Source organism: Xiphias gladius, chromosome 9, assembly GCF_016859285.1.
Source record: "Xiphias gladius isolate SHS-SW01 ecotype Sanya breed wild chromosome 9, ASM1685928v1, whole genome shotgun sequence".
NCBI lineage: Eukaryota > Metazoa > Chordata > Actinopteri > Istiophoriformes > Xiphiidae > Xiphias > Xiphias gladius.
In genome coordinates, this window is record NC_053408.1 from 16286829 (window position 1) to 16311867 (window position 25039).

The 25039-nt window shown below is 42.3% G+C and overlaps 2 protein-coding genes across 2 annotated transcripts in view; one reads left to right on the top strand and one right to left on the bottom strand.

Moving 5' to 3' along the window:
• The window catches only part of shisa9a (shisa family member 9a), a 43505-nt gene extending 26915 nt beyond the window's left edge, over positions 1 to 16590 (bottom strand). Inside the window, exons 1-3 of the mRNA XM_040135960.1 lie at positions 16585 to 16590; positions 15952 to 16487; positions 15099 to 15205 (exon numbers count right to left, since the gene is read on the bottom strand). Of these exons, the coding sequence (XP_039991894.1) occupies positions 15099 to 15205; positions 15952 to 16487; positions 16585 to 16590 (649 nt within the window). The remainder of the gene's footprint in view (positions 1 to 15098; positions 15206 to 15951; positions 16488 to 16584) is intronic.
• A 1834-nt stretch (positions 16591 to 18424) lies between these two features.
• The window catches only part of cpped1 (calcineurin-like phosphoesterase domain containing 1), a 30789-nt gene continuing 24174 nt past the window's right edge, over positions 18425 to 25039 (top strand). Inside the window, exons 1-2 of the mRNA XM_040134356.1 lie at positions 18425 to 18720; positions 22428 to 22646. Of these exons, the coding sequence (XP_039990290.1) occupies positions 18657 to 18720; positions 22428 to 22646 (283 nt within the window). The 5' untranslated portion in view covers positions 18425 to 18656. The remainder of the gene's footprint in view (positions 18721 to 22427; positions 22647 to 25039) is intronic.

Below are 25039 nucleotides of genomic sequence, written 5' to 3' on the forward strand. Positions count from 1 at the left end.
TGTACTACTTGAGTGTACATGCTCTTGCACTTTTATCTCTAATGAATGGGCACACATTCTCACATGGGTGTTTGTACTTGTGAGTCTCCATTTGTGCAACAGTTGAGAGCTTCTTTCTGTGCAAATTACCTTCTTTGTTTTTTTTCTTTGTGCTTTTGCTTTATGCACATACTGTACTTTATATCTGCTAAATGCTATTTGATTGCACTCATGTGATGGTCTATGCAAAGCAATGGTTCTGCAGAGTGGCAATGAAACTGTCGGCCCTTCTGCACCGCTCTGTGCCTTGGCAACAGGGAGTGCGAGGGAACCAGTGCGAGCAGAGAAAGACACCTCCTTCTACCTGAAGAATGCTGCTGAGCGGGTGAGGCAGGCGATGAGAGATGCCTTCTGTGCAGCAGCACTTGGGTAGGAAGTGGGTCATAAGGAAATCCCCATATGGACGACCCCCCACCACCTTATCCCGCTGGGCATTGTCTGCGCTGCCAGCAGCCCTCCAAAACTAACCCAGAGCCCTGAGCAAAAAGCATTGAGGGGACGAACACTTGGCTACATTTATATTGTTGTGCCAATTTATTTGAAACAATCTCTGCTTTAATACATTATTGTACATTCTAACCAGTTATATGTCACATGACTTCTGGTGTGTGAAAACCAGCAGTTCATGCATCAGTTGATGTTAGCCATTGTAATTGAATCAGTAGGTGTAACTTAATGTTGGAAAGGGCAAATGAATAACCTTGGTGGTTTTGAATGTGGCATGATTGTTGGCGATAGGCTGGTTCTATCATATTCAAACTGGTTGCTGCCTTTGGCTTTTCAAGTACAACTGTTTCACTGATCCACCAAAAACAGTGAGAACAGACATACTATAACTTGTGGATAAGAGGAGAAAAGGAGAATTTCATCAAAAAAGTGTTCCTAATGCTGATGGACAAAGGAACCTGAATCAGGATCCTGGTTCAGAATAATGCTCAAGCATCATATGCTCATACTGTATATGTTCATGCAGCCATCCTCTTTACATAATAACAGACCATGGAGCAGAACTGGCATTGTCACCGAATGGCTCCAGGAGAGATTTCCTAGCGTACCTCCACTGAACTGCATGGTCCCCAGATATCAATCCATTCTAGCATCTTTGGGGAAGTGTGGAAAGGTCCATTTTTACATAGTACATTATAATGTTTGTAGAGCCAGCACCTTCTAGGATCCATGCGCAGACCCATACATTCTCTCTGCTCTGAAGGCCAAAAGACAAGCAAATACTAAAGACAGTATATACACTTAATGAATCAACAGCTCACTGTAGTTCCAGAGCAATGCTCCAGTCTTCACATAAGGTTATAAACAGTCGCATTGTCTGCAAACTGATGAGGGTTTTCCCTTAGAAATGTATTATTCTCATGATGGAAATGCTTCCTCAGTGGCATTTAGACAAAAATGAGTCACTAACACTCCATATTGAAATCCAGACTATGGACGTTCTGTGAGTTCTATACCTGAAACAGGCCCCTCGAGGATGAAAGAATAACACAGACTTAGAAATACGCACACATTTGCATGTGTTCTTACTGTACGTGCATATGTGCATATTATTTCTTTCTGACATTTTATTTTTCATCTCTCACTTCTGTTTTTACTATGCATGCATACGCACACTGGAAACATGCTCATTCACATAAACGCTTCTGCACCCACCGCCTCATACTCATGTCTTCCCAAATGAACCAAATCTAAACTGGTTAATTATGAGATTCATCAATGTTAGCACCTGTTTGGTAATTAATGCCAATCACTGCCTTCTGGGGAGGAAAATTATCCTCCATAAAAACACGGCTTAGCTACCATCACTCTCTGTCTCTCCCTCTCCTCTCTTTTTTCCTTCTTCTATTCTGCCTCCCCTGCTTATTACCTCCATGAACCTGTGTGGCCTGTGCCTGCTGTTAGCAGATCATCCCAGAAAATAAATAAGGGCTGCTATAAACAAATGTTGCAGCGATGGCCACGCTCGTGGATTAAGCAGTCGTGGAATTCCTTCAACCACAGATGGGTAGACAGTGTAGGAGTGTGGATGTAGCGATGGAGAAACCTGAGATGTCAGTTGGCAAACACAATCAGAAAACAGTAAATAATTTAGGACTGAGCTAATGCTGGTATGGTAAAGGTGGTTCTGGACAGAGTGCTGGTTGGCAAAGTAGGCTTGTTCTGCATTTTCACAGCTGTATTTTCCTATTCAGACTAATATTATTCTGTAAAAAATTCAAGTTGTGTGTTGCAAATTTCAGCAGAAGTCAAGCACTTGTTATTAAAACATTCACTCCAGGCCTGTTGGAGCCAGCGAAGGATACTTAAGCATGTGTTTAATTTTCTTCTCAGAACTGATGTTGATACATGTCTAGCAGGTTGCAGATGTGCACTGAAATCACGTATTTCTGAAGATAATGATAATAATCTTCTTTTCAAACACTGGCTTGTACGAAAGCTGCAAAAAATGCAATTCCCGGCAAGTAGACAGGCTATTAAAGGTGTTGATTTTTACCATCAATAAACCATTAAGCAAACAGGACGCATACAAACAGATTGTCACTGGCAGCCTCTGTTGGACAGAGGTAGACAAAAGCACTTCTCATCTCTAGCTGGTGACCGGAATCAGTTTTTGCACCTGAAATAATGTCTGTCACTGGCAGATTTTATCAGATGTAGTTGGCAATCAATTTAAGCTAACATTAGCTCCATGAGCTGTTTGAAAATGCTGTCTCTGGCTGACCTTTTAATGTTTCCTGTTAACTTGTTCTAAAACTAATCTTGTAAAATGGGTCTTAGATATGTACTTGATGGCTACATACATCATAAAAATGATCAAATGTAACTTGTAACCCTACATGCTAATGTCATCTGGTTAGCTAATGATAAGCCCCTTTAGAAGTATCATTTGTTTGTTACTGTAGGTAATAAGCTAGACAGCTGGACAGGCTAACGTTTCGGCCTTCGTTAGAGCAAATAAACACACAGTTTAATCCATGCTTTACACTTTGCGTGTGTGTTTTTGTTTTGTAAAGACAAAAAAAGACACCATCCTCCAAACTGTTTAAATGCCAAGTATCTCTCTTACTACGGCCCCATCCACACCACCTTAGCATGTGGAGAAATCTACAGTTTGGCTGGCAGAGGGGTTTCGCAAACATTCAGTTGTTTACAATAGTCACATGAGGGTACCACACTCATTATGACAGATATAGATACAGTGTATAAATGTTTTAAAAACCTTAATGTTGTATACAGCTAATCAAGCTTTTCAAATTATGCTGAGAACAACTTCTGAAATCAGACAGGGCTCCACACAAACCTCAGCTTAACTGAACTTTTTACCAAGAAATTCCAAAGAAAAGTGGCTGGTTTTCACATTCACAAAAGAACCTGGGATGATTTGAAATGCATTATAATTTAGCAAGGTACCAGGAGATAGATATTGTGGGTCAGGGGAGGCAGTCATACATAAATCTAATCTGCTGTGCGAGCAGAGCTGCATGGAATGAATTATACATCATTTATGGCTTTTAAATGTTGATCTGAGAGTGACACAGAGCCTGATGGAACAAAGTACACAATCAGAGAGGAGGAGAGGATGAGAAAGAAGAATGCGATGGTTGGAGAGGAAGTGGCTGACAGTGGGGATGTGTTGAGGGTGCAGATTAAAATCAGTACAAACATACAACTGGACTAAATGACTCAGGTACAGCAAGAAAAAATTAAGTATGATAGTGAAATAACATGAGGAGCAGACAGGCAGCTAAGTGAAATGTTTGCACTCAAAGCCGTTGCTGTAAAATGTCACATTTACGCCTACCTACTGTACAAGTACACACACTCATGGACTGAGTACTTGTTGCTTGACTGTTTAAAGACTTAACTCTAATCAAGTTATGCCCTCTAAAAATCCCAGAAAAATTAAACATTAATAAAACAGCATCAGGCAGGCTTTTCATAGCCACTAACCTTGAATGCTTAATTATTAGGCCTATGCATTAAAATGACTTGGTCTCGGCTAAGTACAAAACACTATCACAGCTAAAATAAATTTTTCGGATGCCCTAAACTTGAGTGGCACCAGACATGTTGTAAACCACCAGTTTTTTTAGACTACCTCAACCATTTTATTTGGAGGTAAAATTTTGGTTTTAATTGTGGGAGAGAAGTATGCATCAACAACACGCTCAAAAAGCCAGTATTTTTTTAGTATGCGAACTGTTTTAGTATACAGTACTTTATTTTATTTTTTCCCAGTGTAAACGCACATCATACTCAGAACCTGCTTAGAGTAGGTGTGTAGTATGGAATTGGCACACAGCATGTGATGGATGTTTAGAGTGGACCTGTGGCTAACAATTTTACCCTTAACCTTCTTTTCCAAATAAAATAGGTCAACCTGGGTATTTTTTTAAATCCCGTCTGATTGCCTGAGTGCTCCGGTTCCTTCCGGTTTCCATATTCACAGATTTCAGCAATTCATTTGGTTAGTATAATGATATTATTACCAACAAGAAGATTGCCAAAGCTATGCAAATAAGACCTCGGTAATAATAAACCCTAAAAACAAGCTGGTAGAAATGATAATTTGGTATGTGAGAGAGAACTAATTCAGAATAGCTGACCAGCATGTTTGTACCGATTAACCCAAATTCATACAATCATATAGTTTACACATTCAGAACTCAATTCTCTATGCCTCTGTTGAATTCTCCATCTACCGATCTACTGACATCTCATTGTCTACCAGCAAAACAAGAAATCAATGTCTCTTGTCTTCTACCCGTACTACACAAGACTGATGCACCTGCCACATTCACATCAATGCTGTTTGTTCGCACATGACATGTAACAAACTGGCTGATGCTACAGCAAATGGGGACTTTGCACACAGAGGAGGTTTTGCCCAATTCAGGACTAAATGAATGTCAAAGCACCAAAGACACATTGGCACAACAGAGGAATGTTGCCATTGTGTGCATGAAGGCTAAACGCAACAGGGAGCTTTGTCTGAATGCTATCTGCTCTGTCTTCCCCCTTTCATATCAGGAGAGGCCTGAAAGATCAATGGCCTCAGTATAGATTTCCTCACTCGTCAAACACTCTCAGCCTCCCCTCTGTCTGTTCCATTCTTCTTTCTGTTTCACAATCTTTCTTTTCTCATCTCTCGTCCTCAGCTTGCTCTCTGCCTGTCTCAATTTTGTTCCTTCACTTTATTTCTCTATCCCTCTGCATTTGTCTTTCAGAGTTGGCACATACAACTACTCTCCATCAGGCTCTGCATATCAGTATATGGGGGGGGCACTTTCAGATCCCCTCTGCTTCCATTTCCCAAGATACCTGAGGGGGACTGATTCAATCGCTGCCTGCTACTGAGGTTGACAGTGACATCTAAAGGTACCTCTCCCTCTGGATGTTTATCTCTTATGCTTCTCTATAATTCCTATTCCTCTGCTCGTTGCAGCACTCAATGCAAATGCCATCTCACTATAGTGAAAAAGAACCTTTCTTGTGTGATCGGAGAGGGTTATGCTGTGTGTTTAAATGTACAGAGTTGTATGATTATAGGCTAGACATTTGAGGAAAGTATTTAATAACAGGTACTGTGTATTAAACATTACTGGGCAGCCACCTAAATTAATGTGCCTTCTGATTTTCCAATAAAGTACGGCCCGTTGGGATTATGAAGCTCATTAAGTTTCTTTGTGTGGCGACACAGTGCCATGTTGTTGCCTGTGATCTGATGAGAGGATAGTGAAATGATGCATTTGCATATATGCATGAGCCGAAACGTGGTGGCCAGTTAAAGGGAAGGAAAACAATCCAATTTTCCATATTGAATCAACAGGTTCAAAAAAACACCAAGAGTGCACTTTTGGCAAGAAAGGATCTAAACCATCAGCTTTGAAATGCACATTAATATTATTTATTATGAGGATTAATGGCATGCACAGAATTTTCAACAAGCTTACAATTTTATAGTGATTTACAGACTTATAAAGCTCACTAATTAACATTTTAGATCTCATTTCTCGAATTCTTACAAAAACCAAAGCACAAAAAACAACGTGTGGTTTATGTGCCGGACTATTTCTTGGCTGGGAGCAATGACATCCTTAAATCCCATCATTGCCATGAGATTACCAGGCAACCAGTACCAGTTTCCCATTATTTCCAGTCTTTATGCTAAGCTAGCCGGCTACTGGCTGTAGTTTTATATTTAACATCAGACATCAGAGTGGTATCAGTTCTCTCATTTAGCTTTTGGCAAGAAAGCAAATAAGCGTATTTTGTAACATGTTTAACTATTCCTTTAATGCTGTGAAACTGGGTCACCATTGCAATCCATTGTAACCGTTGTTAATTCAAGCTGTCTGTACAGCTGTCTTCGTTCTTTTTTTCCGAGGGAGCAAGCTCCATACTCATACTCTCAGAGCCCACTTTAATACTCTAAACATAGGTTTTCACATAGGTTTTGGACCTGTCCTTTAAAAGATTTCAAAGCAAGAGTAGTTGCAAGTCTTACTGATAAAGGTAAGTATTCAGTTGGTGTGTTCTCCTTGACTCTCTTCATTGACACTGAGGTGATTCTGGCTGTGTGATGCTTTTACTAACAGTGTCAGGTTATAGTGGATGAAACTAATAAAGAGCACCTGACACCTGACCTTTCCTGAAAGAAAAGCTCCCGAAACAAAAAAATCCTCTGAGGGAGATTTGTTAGGAATTTTTAGACGCTACTCATTCCCAATCTCACAGCACAAAATATATGCAATGTACCAATCGGAACATATTATCAGTGCCTTCTAAGTCTGTTGCATACATATAGTGTATATGGCCACAGATAGACACATTTTTGATACTCTGGGGAAAATAGTGAGAATCTTATCTAGAAACTGCAACAAAAGCAATCTCAGGAGTAGAAAGAAGAACAGATTCTGTAACCAAATACTGCCATAAGAGACAAGAAATGCCAAGAGAAAAGGCTACAGTGGCCAGAAGCCGAGGGGAGCTGAGAGCAGGGCGATTGCTGCGATCAGAAGGGTCGAAAACAAAACTCCTTCTCTGTTTTAGTGAGGCGTTCCAGGCTGGTAATTTGCAGGCAGGCAAACAGGCTCAAGATCTGTCGGAGCGAGAGCCCAGCATCGTGACGCATTTCACCCAGCCACATGTCCCATATCCATGGGCCAGCACCCAGCAGGATGGGGGGGTGCTGGGAGCGGGGGTTGTAAGCTTGTCCCTGACTTTGTGTGTTTCACTGTTTGTGTGTGTCCATATGTATGTACGAGGATGGGAGGGTGAGCGGCGGGAAAGCTGCCAATGTGTCCCTACCTCCTCAGGGCAGGGTGGTGAGCGAGCCAGGCCATACTGAAGCCCGGAGGCAAGAGAAAGAAAGAGGTGGAGCTCACTCTCTTAAGTCCGCCACCCTGAGTTTGGTGATGGGTTTCCAAGCATGGGGAAGGATGGCATGGATGGTGCATGGGGAAGGGGGGGGGGCTTCAAAATTGTGCTCCAAGCATGAGCTTTCCCTGCCTGTGACTGAACATCGCTGGTGGCATAGGTCAGCTAGCCAAGCAAATCTGCTACCTGCCCCCGGGCCGTGTGTGAAACACAAGCCTGGAGTAGAATACATGTGTGTATATGGAGGCTTTACACGTGTGGGGCGCTTTGTGGTGCCCATGTGTGTGCATAAGGAAGAGAAGAGAAAAAAGGGCCTTCAGCACTTCAGGGACATGGGAAGTGATCTGTTGCTTTGGCCGGTTCCTCCAAAACAGACTGTTCTCTGTCAAAGCCAAGACTGTGAGTGGCCAGCGCACAGCTTAAGTCCTACAATACTGTAAGTGTGATAAGATGTACTCTGGTGGTTCCCAACCTTTTTTTCTAAAATATAACCCTATAATCCTTTTTTTTTTTTTTTTTTTAGGAAATTAGTTGTGCCAGTCCACAGTCTTCACACTCACCCCCTGGCTACTGCAGGAGTGCCCCCTGCATTACAAGTACCAAGGCTGGGAATCACTGATGTACTGTACTGCATGAGAGGAGAGCTTTTCACTGTGAATACTATTAGAACACAGCTGGAACACTGGCGGGAAGTGGCAGGAATATATATACTATTATTGCCGGCAACACAGGAGATTAGAGTTCTATTTCCCCATTAGAAACAGTACAAAAAGGAAAACTGTGTGACAATAGCAGCAGATTACTGAGGATTTCACACAGTGCAACACAGCTACATGTTAGGGGCATAAATAGACTTATAATGCCACTATGTGATTCAGCTTGCATAAGTCTGACAGTGAGCTTGTTATTGTTAAAAGGATCATAGCTGCTTTCTCAATAGTTCCTCTACCGCAATGGGAAATATAGGGATGCATGCATTGAACCAAGTGCCTCTTGAAACTTCAACAGCCTGAATTACCAAATAAAATTAAAAAAAAAAAACCCTCAGCTTGAAAACTGTTTTCAGTTACGTTCATTAATAATTAATTTTTTGTGTGAATTCATATGACATAAAATAATCACATTTGCAAAAGGCTCATTAATTTGAATAGTCGATTTAGAAGAGTCAGTGTAGCAGTTAATTAGAAACCAGTGGTGATAACCACCTGTTCAAACATACAGATGGGAAGGCTGTCTGCTTATCCCATGACTGCCTGCAAGTGCTGTACGATTACGGATAGTCAAATGTAAATGAGACTGAAATAGATGAAGATAGATGGGTCTAATATTGCTTGTCGCGCCCAGGATTTGACTGAAGTGCACCACAGGTTTTTTGCAGCTAACATACGCGTGCATGTGCCTGCACAGGGGTATATGTTGAGCACGTAAGTGAATATAGACTCGGACACTTGTGCACACCCGCAAACACACACACACACACACACACAGACACAGACATAATTACCTGTCAAATGCAAGATGTGACTTCCTGGGAATAAATGAACTGATTAATATTCGTGAGGAGGTTGGAGGGATTGGGGGTTCGGCTGATTAGAAGTTAAGATATTCACCGTCCCTATTGCTTCTTATATTACGACACCAAAATGACAAGATGGGAAATTAGACAGTGGAAGATGCAAAACAATTAGGACTGAAAGCACAGGCAGCAGACATTGCACCGCTCTCTCTTCCCTCTAAAATAGTGTTTGATTTTCTTTAAATGTCCACAGAATGAGTGCTTGTTCCAATTTACAATATCTTTTCACAAAGAAACTAATGCTCAATAACAGGAGCATGATGTAGCTCAGGGTCGCCCGCTGCTTTGTTAGGATTTCGCAAAGTAAGTTAACGGGAAAACCACGCTTTTTTCTTGAGTTTTTCTATTTCTCTCCTCTCGTTTTCTAAAATCTTTTTGCCTCATTTCTCCTGCTGGTCCTCAGGACCTCCCTGGCCGAGGCCTCCCTCTGTGTCTAACCTGAGTGGATGTCTGCCGTTGGTTGATGCTTTCCGGCTGTGCAGCCCCAGAGCCCTAATAAACAGGAGTCTAATGGCATCCCCGGGCTGCCGAGGGGCCTCACATTAGGATAATTAGGCAGAGAGAAGGTGCAGGAATGAGGCCCTGGAGAGGAGGAGGAGACACTGCTGATATTTCTCAGAATCTGGGCTTGTGACTTACTGTTTCTTTGCCTTGTCAAAGAAACAGTAAGTAAAGTAGCCCCATTTACTCCTTTACTTTATTCTTGTGGTAAAAACAATGTTGGAGCGTGTGATATGCCAAATAACTGATGTATGAAAATGTGGGAAAGCAATGTCATTTGTTAGAAGTGATGAGGTATTCAAACCAAGTAAATCACTTCAAATGCAAAGTGTTGTGAGGAGACTGAATGACATCTGAAAGCAAGAAGGCAAATTTGAATTGAGACGAATAAACAATTCTTTTCTATGTTGCAAAAGTTACAATATGATGACTGAAATCTGATTAGTTTTGTCTTTCACTTGCTGCCAAAACCTCAAACTATGAAATATAACGGCATGAGTTTCTCTTCTTATCATTTCTAAATCCGAGTGGCTAAATGCAAATGCGCCCTAAAATGCAGTTCTGCTAATGTCCATTTAACAGGGCACTGGGTCTTAACAGCTAATTTAATTTATTCTAATGTGTTCGGTGGTAATTTCGAAAGTTATCATCCATTAATAAGATAGTAAGTCCTACAGCAAAGCAAGTTTATGGGCATGTTTGTTTTGATTGGCTGGTGTCTCAGACAGTTTCTCTGACTTGTGGTTGCTTCACGTTAAAATAATTCGACTGCGGAAACACGGCGTGTCTTTTACTGTGAAGCACAGTGTATTTGTCACTGCGGCTTACTCTAACTGCAACCGCTGATGAGAAATGTGTTTAAAGACTAGTTATTTTCTACATTTGGTCGCCGGCCAACTTTACTGTGTCCTGCTGTTGTGTGGAAGACTATGCACACCAGGCGTAGCATGAAATCAAATCACGGTTACAATTATTGAGTAGCTGCTCAAGAAGTGTTTGCTGTAGTATTTACCAAGGGTGTCACCAAATGAAGGACTGAAATCTTAAGGAATACAACTTTGCATCTTCACATTGTTGCCCAAATTAGAATTTTCTGGTAACAAACAACTGTGTGGGGGTGAGCGCTACAGCCAAATCCAGGGTGAAATAACAGACATTGCGTTTTTGTTTTTCTAAAGTGTGTGTATGAAAGGTCCAATAAATAAGTTATTGGAGTGTCTGTGTTACTTTCTGTTTGTGACAAGCCTTGTTTTCTTGTAAACAGGCAGTGTGAAAGCAAGTATATCAAATTAAAAAAACCGAACAAGCAAACATTTTCCTCAGTGGTTTGGATCGAATAAAACTAGCTGCGGATATAGTGGAAGCTTTACTTTCGCTCCAACGGGCTATGAGCCCGAAAGACAAACTCAGGGTTGGAACTTCAACTCCAACTGCTTTTCTTTCCTGTTTGAACATGAGGACAGAAGCTGAGCTTCAAACGGAGCTGGAGCTGGAGTGATGCCTCACAGATTACTACCTCCAGCTCTGTCATTTTCTCCTTCACGGCATCTCTTGGCTTGTTTTTGCGGCCCGTGCCGCCGTATGCAGGTTCACTAGCTGGAGCTCCTCTTTCCGCTCAGACACTCTGCAATCAGATGTAACGCACTGAAGGCTCAGATGACAGCTGGGAAGACAAGGTCACACTCACCTACTTTTAATGAAGGATATGCACAGCTCCTTTTGACAGGCCTGCACTGTGCACAAGCATACACTTGACACACGGCACACACTCTGGGATACATCACATATACCTTCACTTGCTCACACACACACACACACACACACACACACACACACACACGCACGCACGCACGCACACACACACACTTTCATACACACATTCACAGTCACAAGGCGGAGCTGGAGTATTTTGCAGACAGGGCCTTTTCTCGTGCCTGTGCAATCTCAGAAGCAATTACCTATTAAAATTTCATCCTTCCCATCTCAGAATGTTTAGGAAAAGATTATAACTGCTGGGTAGGTAATTAAGCTTGCAAATGGTGAATTGAGTTGTGAATACAGAGTACTGTGTACGTGTGTGAGTGTGTGCATGTGTGCATGTAGCTGTGTGTTTTGTCTTAATAAAACTAATAGTGCTGCCCACCTAAAGCTCTTTAGTGTGATACCCAAAATGATAATTACAGAACTAAAAAGTAATAATGTAATAATTCACAAGGATAACCACTATTTTTCAATTACATTTCACATCTAATTTCTTCATTAGATTATACGTTAGGTGTGGTAACGATGAGATCGGCTGCTGCTTTGTCAATTAGAGTCCCATAGTTTCTAGTGCTAAAAATTATGTTGAAAGTCACCCTGAATTAAAAAAAAATGTCAGACTTTTCCAAGGCAATCCAAACAATAGCGTCACTTTAACAGTGCTTTAATATAAAACATATGACAAATACAAAGCCCTGTCCTTCAGAGCTTCAGACACGGTTGCTGCCATCAGTCTGGATGTTGCCACCAAGATCATTTGTACCGTTGGCTCTCCTTCCCCGATCTCGCTTTCCCCTCTTTCTCCACTCCTCCCATCTTTGTCTCTTCAGCTCTTTGATGCTGAAAGTGAAGAGACACGGGATTTTCAGCCTTTTAAGGATTCAAACAGAGTCTCTGGGTTTTTGAGAAGACATGAAAGACTGCCAGTCGGCCTAACTGGGGAATTGGTAGGCTGACTGGTTCTGTTTCACAGAACAACCAAAACGTCCATTTTTAATATGCGGCAGGTGGCGGGGGCCCCTGCTGGATTCACATGGGGCCCTCAACATAACAAACACAAACCTCAGGCTTTTGTATCACTAACAGATACTGTGCATCTCTCACTCGCATGGCACGGGAGATGATGATTATGACTTATCAAGACACAGCAAAGCACACACTGGGAAAAACAGCTTCACTTGCCGTTCTATACCTCTGTTGCCAAATACACTAAATAAAATGCTTCAGGGGAACCATATAAATGATACAGCAGTGCTGGTCAGCAGTGAATCCTTTACAGACAAATAGCATTCTGTGACTGACAGTCTCATGAGCCCCTAAGGAGTTTTCTCCTGTATAAACAGCAGAGACCTGCCAGACCACATTCATTGATGCCAGTAATAGGGCAATCTGGCCATAAGCTATAATCAATATGTGGTTTGCACCAAAAATAGATTTTCCAGCGCAATCCTGCACTATATCTGAACAAAATCCCTTTGTGTACACCTGCATGTGCACAAGCACATCGCCCTTTTAACCCAAACAGTTATCTTTACATTGCAATTACTACTCTTTTCATTCTTCTCCCCTCCTTCCCTCATCCGTCCTTTGCATTCAGAGCGACGTTCTTATTGAAAAACCATCTCACCCCTTTCAGTCTATTTATCTTCTGTTAATCACTTAAAACAAGAATAACATGTCCATATCCGGCAAGTCCATATCTAATTCCCCTCGTCTCCTACAACCTCTACCTGTGCCCCCATGTTAAATCGCCTCCCTCGCCAGCTGAGGCTGACCCATAAGGTGACTGTCAGGGAGGATCCCACCAGCTTACAGAGGTTAATAACATTCCAAATGATTACCCACAAGCCCAAGGATTAGCAGGTTCAGAGGAGCAGGTTCCGCATTGCAAATAATAATCACTATTTCACAGGCAGTGTCCTGCTGGCCACTCGGGCGATAGGCCACCCAGCTATCTCATCTCTCCCACAGCGAGGAGAGAAAAAAACTTGTGCGGACCCAGCACCTACTCAAAGTGCTATTTATCTCTTTTCATGGTAGAACTTTTTTGGGACTTAGACCCCTTCTTCTCTGAAACCAAACCTTTTCAATGAATGTAATCTTTCACTCCCCCTTGTACATGAGATGTGCTCTCATCATGATGTTGATGGTGTCTGTGGGCGTAATGCTTCATGCTGAGTAGGGTTATGTCACCTTGTTGTTAGGCAGGGGTGCTGTTGTAGGATTACATATTTATCTCATTCTCACAAATAGAAATAGTTACTCCCCCCACCACCACCACCACCACCACCACCTCCTTACATGTACACTTCCTCCCTCCACGGTGCTTCATAATCCCAGAATTTCTAGCCGGATCTGTGTTGCATTAACTGTAAACTGGTGGGAAAAATGTAAAGATTTGGGGATGCTATTGGTGTTATACACTAACCAGGAATCGTACCTATAAAAGGCAAGAATGGCATAAAGAAAGAACTTTTTTATCTTTAGTGTTTAGTTGCAAAAAAACTGTGAAAACTAGTTGTGACTGTGGTCATAATACTTGGTGCCGCTTTATTTAAACTGGAAAATAATCATATCCAACTGGTAAATCTTCTCAATTTTCATAAAGACCAATTTTAAAACTCAACCCCAGATTAAATTACAATTTGAGAATATTTACTGTTCGTGGTCCACCAAAGTGATGAAGTGCACTCAAAAAAAGCCAAGATGAAGTCACTTTGGTGTGGGAGGATGCCGGCTACAGTCAGGTGGAATTGAAAAGGAGGCCATTCATGTATAGCTTGATAGTAAAACAGCAAATGAGGAAAAAACTGTCTACTAACGCGACAAAGTGAGCACAGTCTCTCTGCATCTCAAACACGTCCTTTAGGGTGAAATTCATCTCAGATCTGCTTTTTTGTTTTGGCACAAGAAATAAGCAGATTGGAGATGCAACTTTGAGGGAATCTGAAGGCTGTGTACCGACTGTTTCCATGTATGTATGATGTCTGTGCATGCACTGTGTGCGCTGGTCTGTACATATTTGAGTGTGTGTGTGTGTGTGTGTGTGTGTGTGTGTGTGTGTGTGTGTGTGTGTGTGTTTGTGCGCATTCATCTGTTTGGTCTTCGGTATTAAAAACACAAAGAAGCTCGGTACTGTAGCAGCCCACGGGACGCACCAGAAATAGATGCCATTCATACACTCTGTATTCTACCCCCCCAAACTCCCAGCCCACCCCAAACCCCCTACACACACGCACACTCACAAACACACTACCACCACCTCCTCATCGACTCACACACATACTCCCACTTCCCCCTTTCTCTCTCTCATTATGTCATGTGGGCATGAACCAAAATAAAACAGTGAATAACGGTCGGATTTGGAAAGCAGCAGAAAAGGCAGGCAGATCCAGTGCGTTATGAAATGGATGGATATCTGGCTGGTGCGAGATAAAACAAAAACCCAATGCCGTCATTTGAAACAAAATAGGAAAAAGCCTAGAGGGGTGTGTGTGTTCTCCCTCTGCACATACTCTATCTTTGAGAATTTTTCTGACTACGCACCATCGACCAAATATGAGTTTGGTGAGTCCAGTCGAGATGACCGACTTAATCCCAATCTCTCACACCCTCACATCACTCCGAATGCCTTCATAGGGACCTCTGCCATCAACCAGGACATACTCAAATTGCTTAATATAAGCAGCTTTTTTGCTGACACACACCCAACCCACACTTTCATATGCTGCTCTAAAGTTATACACATAGTCCACATCAGCCAGCAGTGAGCATTCCAGAACTCCCAAACATTTTTTCAAAATTTAAAAACAAAAAACCCAAAAAAACTCACGGAGGTTTGTGGCCCTGGAAACGTAGTGCTGCGAATGCATCCCAAGGGCCTCTTCCCCCCGATACTGCTCACCTGGACACCCGCCCTGCAGCACACTGGCGACGGCCCTGTCAGGCAGACAGAGGGGAGAAGAGGAGAGGAGAGAGACAGAAAGGCGGTGATGGATGAGGGGTGCAGACATGAGGAACTGTGCATAACATGGTTAATTCAATTATTCAGTTGGGCTGCACTGCTGCACAGCATCTTTTCATGAGACTGTAAGGTGTAGCTGAGTGTAAAAAATGTGGTTCCCTGGTGAATGGGAAAGATTTTGTTTCATTTGTCCTGTTTTTGCTGCAGTCATTGCACATACACTCTTGACTATTACACTGTGAGGGTGTTTAAAAGCATTTGCACTGATCTCAAATCAGACATACACAATTGTCCGCGATGCAGCCTCACTGTGGGGGGGGGGCGCCCACGCCTGATGAGAGTAGTTCACGTAATGTTATATCACAATGGACAGAGAGACTGGAGTGGTGAAAGCATGCAGTATCCGCTCCTGTTCTTGAGAGTCTCAACATAGAGGATGACATAAGTTGTTCTAGTTGCCCAGAAACCAGGGCCGTGGTGTGAAATATAATAACCCGAGTGCATTTAAAGCAAGTTGTAGCTTTATAATGTTATGCTATTATAAGCCTCTTAATCCTCGTCGCATGCATATAGAGACATACACAGAGGCAGATGAAGAAAAGAACAACACGTTGCGCGCTCCAGATCACTGCGTGCGTAGGCTACTACTGCAAGTGTCTGTAAACAAGCGCACTGACAGAAGCAGAGAGGGAGAGAGACAGAGAGAGAGAGAGAGAGTTACCTGGACATGTTTTCTCTCTGGGGGCGGTGCGCCTTCTCCAGCCCCAATTTGGTGAAAATCCCCACAAGAGCCATAATGGCCACTACTCCACATATGATATAAACAATTAAGTTCGTCTTGTCTTTGGTGCTGTCGTGCATCTTGTTCATTTTGTTGTAGGGAGTCTGTCCGGCCTTCATCCAGACCGGAGTGTCATAATTTTTACAGGTGCTCTGGTCCAGCCGCGAGTGCTTGTAGGAGCAGCAGAAGCGGAAGCCACAGGTGCCGCAGCAGTACAGATAGTTGCCCGTTTTGCAGATGAACGGCGGGTCCCACTGGCCCATCACGTCGTAGTAACCCCGACATTTATCCTCCGTGTGCGGGGTCTCTTCGGACACGCTCTCCTCCTCTCTGGAGCCGTTGGAGGTGGCGATCATGACGAATCCTCCGAGCAGTCCTGGCTCCCCGTCTGCCTTGCACACTAGAGCCATAAGTTTGAGCAACAAGAAGCCGAGGAGAAAGTATTTCCCTCTCATGGTGTTTTCTCCTCCGTTCAACTTCACGCGGGGACGAAAAGACTTGGAGAGAGGGGGAAAGGCGCGCGGGCATGATATGCTGAAAAGTCCAGAAACATGCATCTAAATAGCAACGCACCGTCATCCGCGCTGATGAACATCTTTACTAACATATCACCATCAAAAAACAAACAAACAAACAAACAAAAGAAACAAGAAACACGCAGATTAAAACCAGTCTCCGTGGGATGAACTTGACTGGACCTAATTAACCGCTCTGCATCGCGCGCTCTCTGCTGCGCACCTATAGGTCTTTCCAGAAAGACATCTGCAGGCTAAGATTCTGCGTTTTCGGGAGTGCAACACTTTACACATCCATCGGCGCGCTCTTACGCACAGGAGTGGGCAGGGACACACGCCGCACCGAGGATGAGAGCGCAGTGAGCGAAGAGAGAGGAACCGAGGGTGGGAGAGACTGGTGCGCAAAAGGGAGAGGAGGAGGAAAACAGGGAGAGGGAGGGGGACTGCTAGGGCTGAGGACAGCGAGAGAGAGAGAGAGAAGCAGAGAGCTTTTATTGTGAAATATTATGAGAAAAGCCCCGGAATACGCACACCACTACTCTGTTTTGCCGTCGAGGAAAGGCCTGAGAGCCCCCCCACACACACACACACACACACACACCCCACCACACACACACACACACACATTCACACACACAGTTTACGCATTCTCAGTCGTAGGTTGCAGTTGTTTTCAATCACAAGTAGCTTAATATGTTACAGTAGGAAGCCCCTAAAAAACAGGGGACACATTTTTGAAAAATGAGGACCCTTCAACAAAAACGTGGCCTCGGGACATCATGTTTATGACATCCCCGGGGACTTGCTGATCTAGAGCCAGTCCTTAGTTCAAATGTATCCCAACCAAGAAACACGCCCAAATAATGAGATAAGTGCTTTTTAATCCTCGAAACAACGGGCACAGTCCTTGACACAGAGTTTTTCTATAATCAGGAAAAGCGAACGACCTCATTCCCAAATGCTATTCGATTGGAAAGTGTCTCTCGCTTAGAATGAATACTTTTACAAACAGTGATGGCATCTGGCAAACACAAAAACCCCTACGATATAAGTTAAACAAGCTCTTCGAGTGCAGTTGTTTTATTTTATTGACACATCGAGAGAGAAAAAAACACATGAACATGCAAGAACGAAAAAAGGGTTGTAATTTTCCGCCTGTAAATCATACATATAAAGCTGTAACAAAAGTGGTCTATGTTGATGCATGTTGTGGTTAAAAAGCAGACCTCGAAACGACGTTCGAGGGTTTTTTCTTTTTTTCGTTTGTTTGTTTGTGGACCTTCTCGATGCCGTGGAAGTTAGCAGAACGAACAGTTAATCCTCATTCAAATATTAAAAATTTTCTTTTAAAAACAAAAACAACAACAACCAGATAAACAGGCTCCCCTCTCCGGTACACGGAGGGTGGGGGGACGATGCTGGGTTGGGAGCGACCTCTCTCCATGGTGCTGAAAGGCTCCAGCCTCTGTCCAAGGTCCCTCATTTTTGGCCGAGCTGTGGGCGATCACAGGGCTTCCTGGAGTTTTTAAACGGACGGCAACCACGATTAGGACTCCACATGTTCAGTTTAGAAAGGTTTATGCTCGGGAGCTGTGTTTGCTTGGTGCGAAGGCTCGGACAACCTGGTTATAATGGTAATTTTTTACAGAATATCCATGCAATCGTGGTAAAGTTCGTGAATAAAATGGTAGGATAATTCGGCTTTTTTTTTTTCTCTCTTTTTCAGATATCCTACAGCACCTTCAGTGACCCCCGGGCCTCCCTGTGGTGTAGTTTGGGAATCACTCAAGAGAATAGGGCTAATTCGGCCTACATTAAAAAATTAACCATATGTTGTAGGCTATAAGTAAACGTCAAAGGCTGTACCCGGTTTGGTGGATACGTACCTAGTCTGTATACATGTTAGTTAGACCTGCATGTTGCAGCCACACTGGGGGCCGCTGCAGCGAAAGTCACACAGATTCACAGGCAGGCAGTGGTAGTCGATCACCGATAGTCACCAGCGTGAGCTAGCGGCAGAGACAGCTGGAGCGACACAACAGCCACGCAACCAACCTGTTCGGAGGCCCGCTGGCAGGCTCACAAGTGGCAGAGTAGTTCGCTCAGACAGCTCGTTAATCGTTGGATCTTATGGCTGAGAGTGAGGATATCTTTCTCAGGGCAAAACATCGGACATTCAGCGGACTGACTGAAGGTAGCCGACTGTTTTAGCTTCTTTAGCCCCGGCGGTTAGCCAACTTACAGGCTATCGCATCAGCTAACGCTTTCTGTAACTTGGCTGTTACAGGGAGTTGTTTCTGCTGACTCCAGGTCGGTGATCTGACAGAGAAAACGCTGTCATTTGACAGCTTTGATGTAGCCTTGGTTTGACAACCGGGTCACCGTTGTCAACCAGAGCCAGGCTAGAGGGCTAGCTTACTAGCTTGTGTGTACATTCTTTATCCGTGGTGTTCTGTTGTGCTCTGTTTCAGTAATGAATCAAATCAGCACAGTGCTTACGTCTTTGTTTTGTTTCTTTCCAAAGTTTCGTATAAATAAAAATTGGCATAAGCAATAGTGTTTGGTAAGCAAATATAACACCATTCCTAAAGTGGAGGAAGGCAGTTGTGGCACGGCTTGAAATGTTGTCTCTGTGGCTGAAATTAAGTTGAGTAAATTAGCTTCAGAGGCTTCACTATGACGCTGTGTGGTTCAGCCCTGCAGTCAAAATATTCAAGGATTAAAAACATAATCATATTTCCACGCTCAGTTATGTGATCATCGGTTTTCTCCCTTAATATCTGTTTAATTCTTCAGAACTTTGTGTAGAAAAACTGCTAGTATACAGGAACCCCAAAAGAAGGAAAATGAAGTGTCAAGTATTTGATTACTTGCTGCAAAAGCAAACCCCCCATGCGCTTTGATCTCGAATGATGATTAGTTTTGTTTGGAGTGCACCATCTGCCACCTGAGAAATCTCTATGATTTATGTTTGAAGTTGTGCTCGCACAGCGCAGGCACACAAGGCCGATGCCTCTTATCTCCTGTCATGGGAGCTTTGTTGATCCCTCCAAAGTCCTTGTGTGTGTGTGTGTGTGTGTGTGTGTGTGTGTGTGTGTGTGTGTGTGTGTGTGTGTGTGTGTGTGTGTGTTTTTGTTTTGTTTTTGTTTTTTTAATTTCTTTTTCATTTCTCGGTGAGATGGTTCACACATCTGACTCCAGAGAGAGATACTGTATATTCAGTGCAACCAAAAGATTGCAGGATTTGTGTGTGAGTGCCGTGCAGCTTCCTGAAATCTTTACAGATTGTGTCTGTTGTTAGGGGCACTGACGAAGAAGATGCCTCGTAACTCAGGAGCAGGAGCAACATGCATGGGGGTGTACAAGCACACTTACATATTTGGGTGCATGCCTTTGTGATTTGAATACATTCTTTTGCAACGAAGAGCTGGACTTATCTGCTTACTGAGGTATGTATTGTTAGGCACTGATTTCCATATGCAAACACGAGCAAGCTGAGAGAGTTTAGAGAGCATTCTGCTGGGCTGCAGGAGATCAAGATGTGCTGATGAAAGTTTTTGATCCGTTTAAAAGACAGATCTAGTGTGAATTCTCTCAAGAAGTAAGTGCTGATGGACTGTCCTAGACTGCTGAGCTAAAGTTCGGAAATTTCATTTCATACTACAGTGGTCATAGCAGCAGGTTTAAATTCAGAATTCATCAGCAGTCCTCACTGTGTAGTCATAAGTTAAGATCAAGGCCAGGCTAGTTTGGACTGAAGGCATTCTTAAGTAATTTGGTTGATGAGATGATGATAATCACAAAAGCAGAATGTGTTTCCCCTTGTGGTTTCATAAATGTCAGTTACACCGAGGGGATCATTGTGAAGTTTATACTCATCTAGTTCCCAGGAGCAAGACACCCTTTGTTGTTCTTTCTTGTCTTATCTTTGCTCAAGTTTCTCTGGAGGACAGAATTATCATAAACTCATTTGGGAGAGAGATACATAGAGAGCATGTTAAACACAGAGGATGCTGAACAGCTACTAGCCCCTGCTGAGTGTGAGTGAGAGGACTTGTGTAGAATGCAGATGCAGACTCTCCACAGTGACAGCAGTGCATAACTACAGTACTGTTTCCACATCCTCCAGAAACTAAATGAGTGGAGCAGAAAGCTTTTGTTTACACCTGCTCTTAGCATGTCTCCATTTCCATATCACTTTGCCAGGCTGTCTCTCGTATCCTTCATGTCATACCTTGTCATTACCATCAGCCAAGCTGCGTTGAGTATCTGCTTCCTTTCTTTACATGGATAGCCAGGCACAGTTTGCACCGTTAAAGAATATTTGAGGGTGATTAGATTGGAGGGCCCTTCTGTTACGTAATATCAGCAATATGTAAAACACTTGTTCTTTGCCATTCATTCGCCATTGTAAATTATTTAGTATTGCTTACTGAAGTGATCATGTACAGCTTTAACAAAAGGTTGTATATTACCCCCCCCTCCAATATTCAGTACTCAGTCCTTAATCCCAAACACAGTACTTTCAACAAACCATGTGTTGTGTTGATTCCAAGAATGAATATGATGAGGTTTCTACATGAAGCTTTCACACAAGGCCCTATACTGCTGAAAGACTAATGCTGTGATGACATCTAATCCTTACAGCTTTTATTTTTCTGCTTATACTATGTGTAGTACTGAAGTGAAAATGAAAATGTTGGGATGCTGCCAAAATGTGATGTTACCAGTTAGATAAATCCAAAGGTTGACTGTTAGTAAAAGTTTTGTCCATTGTGTGTGTGTGTGTGTGTGTGTGTGTGTGTGTGTGTGTGTGTGTGTGTGTGTGTGTGTGTGTGTGTGTGTGTGTGTGTGTGTGAACAAGTTTAAATTTGAACGAAAGTACCTGACTATATGTATGTTCCATTAATAGCTAAGATGGCTGGAGCTGCAATGATAGGTAAATAGAAGATAATCATCTATTTTAGTGGGGGGTTTTTTTGTTTAGCTTTGTTTTTCTTAGCAAAATGCTAAACATTTGATGGTTCCAGTTTCTCCAGTGTGAGGATATGATGATTTTCTTTGTCTCACATTATAGTAAACTGACCCTTTTCTTTGCTGCAGACTCTTGGTCAGACACGAAAAAAACACATTTGGGCTGTGGGGAACTATAACGAGAATATTCACTATTTCTGACACTTCATTGACAAAAAAATAAATTTAAAAAAATCGTCAAATTAAAGTAATTGGTAGTTGATGCCCTAAAGGTGACGCTTTTTTTTGTTTTTTTTTATATCCATATATTTGAGTAAGGGACATTATATGCCATGACAAAATTCTTCTATTGAGATAGTTGGTGTGCATACTAACTTCCACATCAAGCGCTCAAGCTGTAAAGACTGATAATTACACCTTGAGGTCTTGAGATGAATGACTAAATGAGAATCTAAAAACTTATGCAAATCATTTTTTGAAAAATGTTGTATTTTGTTCAAGTGGAACACTAAAAAAACGTTTGACGTACTCAAGTGAAGTAAATATGAGTTTGTTTGATTTTGTTTAATTCTGTCATGTCGACATTTATAAAGCTGTATCAATTTATTTTTTTAATTAATTTATTTATTTTTTTGGCCACCAGTCACTTTATCACTTTATAAAGTTGTTGTGGCAGACCTCTGAGTTTTTTCACTGAAAACAGTAGCTTGCTGTAGCTGGTATCCAGAATGAAGAGAGTGCAAAACGGTATACCTGCAGGGCATAAAACAGAAACAATGAGCCAAAAGATGCTAAAATGCTCTGGAGAGCTCATGGCAACTGCAGAGTTAGGTGGTTAATTCTTTGTGAGTTTGTCTCGCTGAGCAAAAACTTTCTTATTACATAGTAACATAGCTATTAAGTTCATGTTTGTCTTTTTTGTTCCAGATGCGGAGCGTGAGTGGACGGGACCATTTTGCTTCATCCAGGCCGCAGACCCCCAGCTTGGGCTGATGAAGGCCTGGAGGGACGGCGACTGCGACGGCGGCGGGGACGAATGGGCCGAGGAGGTTGAACTCACCAAGCAGGCTGTGGAGGCTGTTAACCAGCTAAGACCCAGGCCGAGGTTCATGGTGCTGTGTGGGGACCTGGTCCACGCCATGCCAGGTAGGGATAGAGCGCATTGAGGAAACTTGAAACCCACTTGAAAGAACTACATGAGTGTATTACTGTTACCTTCTGTCGTCAAAATAAAGACGATATAATTTCAGTTTTTCACCTGGTAAAGTCTTTTTCTTTTTCAATTTTTAAGAATGCACTTTTAGCTAGCAGCTTTCAACAGGTGTTTAGGGGAAGCACCAAGTGTGGCTTCTGCTGTTGCACTGTGACGAAACTCTGTTTGAAGTACATTGCATTTTTGCTAAACATTAAAAATACTTTGAACTTCCCTGAACAATAAATAAATGCCTAGTTCTGAGGGCTGTAAAGAACCTACAACAGCACATGCTTGCTATTGAAAGTAAGCCACCGCAGTGAAGAGAGGATGCCAGCGGACACACAGCCATATGGACAGTAGAAACAAAATACTGGCATCAACAAGGGCAGCTGCCAGTTATCTGCCCTATGTTGGAGGACATAATGTGAACTCACAGATGCCAGTTGTGTGAGCTTTATCTCTGTTCAGGCTCTTTTAGTCAAACCAGATGATACAGCAGTGGCCCCATGAGTGTTATCTCATGGCATCTGGTACCTCACACAGACTCATACAAATACTGCACTTATTTCAAAGTGTTTGAAATGGCTCAAATGGCCCAAATTACTGATAACAGAAAACTGTTTAGAAACACAAGCTCTAATTTCACGCACTATACGCTGTTTCACAAGTCAGCTTGTTTTGAGCCTCATTTGTATTCAGCAAATTCAGTCATGTAATCAGCCACCAAACCAAGTCATGTCTTTTATGTCTTTTGTGGTACAATGAAGCAATTGGTGACTTGTGTGGATTTGTGGACTGTGAAAAATTTACACACCAACTCCAAATTGTGAGGTGTCACTCTCTGCAAGCTAAAAATACACCACCAGCAACACCCAAGCCTTCACCCACAGCTTATTTGATGTATACTGTATATATCTGAGGGCTTTTTAGTTGCTAGTAACGGCCACTCCTTTGCCAAATGAAATTCACTTTGCTCACTTTAAGCGGATTACTGGATTATTATTTTAACTAACCACATATATGTCATACATCGACCATTTGTTCTGATATTTCAACCTTTTATTATTTCGTGATGTGTAGAGGTCAGACTGATCAGCAGTGTTGAACCTGGCTTGCTCACTCTATTTCTACTGCGGGCTTTAGTTTCTGACCTGCCCAGCATGAGATGACTTACTGATTGGCCAGGAAAACTGATCTGTAAGGCGCTATTATGCCAATGCCAAATATATCTCTCATGATAGTAAAATGTGACATGAATGGTTCTGAATGAAACCTTTAGAATTTAATGTTATTTCTGTGATATAGAATTCCAAATAGGCATGCAGGGTAATCGGAGTCTCATTTTAGAGCCTCAGGCAGAATTGATTATTTGTGACCCCAAAGCAACAGGTAGAAGAGGTTTATGATGACCTTCAAAGTCAGTGTATGTATGTATCGCTGGAAATGGTGACTAGCATTTGACCAAAATATACAATATAACCATAAAGGACACCTTTAATAGACACGGTGTGTTGTTATAATGAGTTATTTCACATGCCATGTATAGATGTACCTGTCAGGAGTGAGTGAATACACATAAAGTCTGTAATTGTCAAACCGTCCTCATACTGTATCCATTGGTGCAGATTTTTTATGTTGTTAGTAGTAGCCGAGTGAGCTTTCTGACATTCATCCGTCTTTAAAGAGAATGGAATATGTCTGATATATATACAGTGGGTTCCCAAAGTCTGAGGCAGGAAAGTGTTCTTAGACTTTTTGACCCCACTGTATTTATTGATTAATGTATTCTCAGCTGCCCTCTGAGATAGTTCTAATCTAATTAATGCAGTCTGAGAAGAACATCAGTTTAGGGATGGTTCAGCTTCAGAATATTACTCATTGAGGTAGGTTTAAACATTAGTCTTTTCTGTTATAAAGCCAGAGTTTGTAAACAACGTACTTCCCTAAAAGCACATGCTATTTCCAGGATGATGCTGATGAACATTTCTGCTATTGATCAGACCAGCCAGTCTTTAAATTCTAAAAATCTACAGCATAGCCCCTAGTGTGTCCCTGCTGCAGCTGGAAGATAAAAAACTTGGTTCTCTGGACTGTTCATAAAGTCTAGTTTGTTTAAAATCAGCCCCCTTGTGACAACACGCAATATTTATCCATAAAAAAAGCACCTGGTTGCCTTTAAGCTGTTTGCATGAAGACAAGATTCAGCAAAAGAATACTGGTTGCAGATGGAGAATATGAGGCCTGTGTATTCAATCATTTAGTTTGTAAATAATATCTAACTGTAGTGTATGCTGGTTTCTCTCCATCGGTCTTATGCTCTGAGTTAGACCGCGCATAATATCAT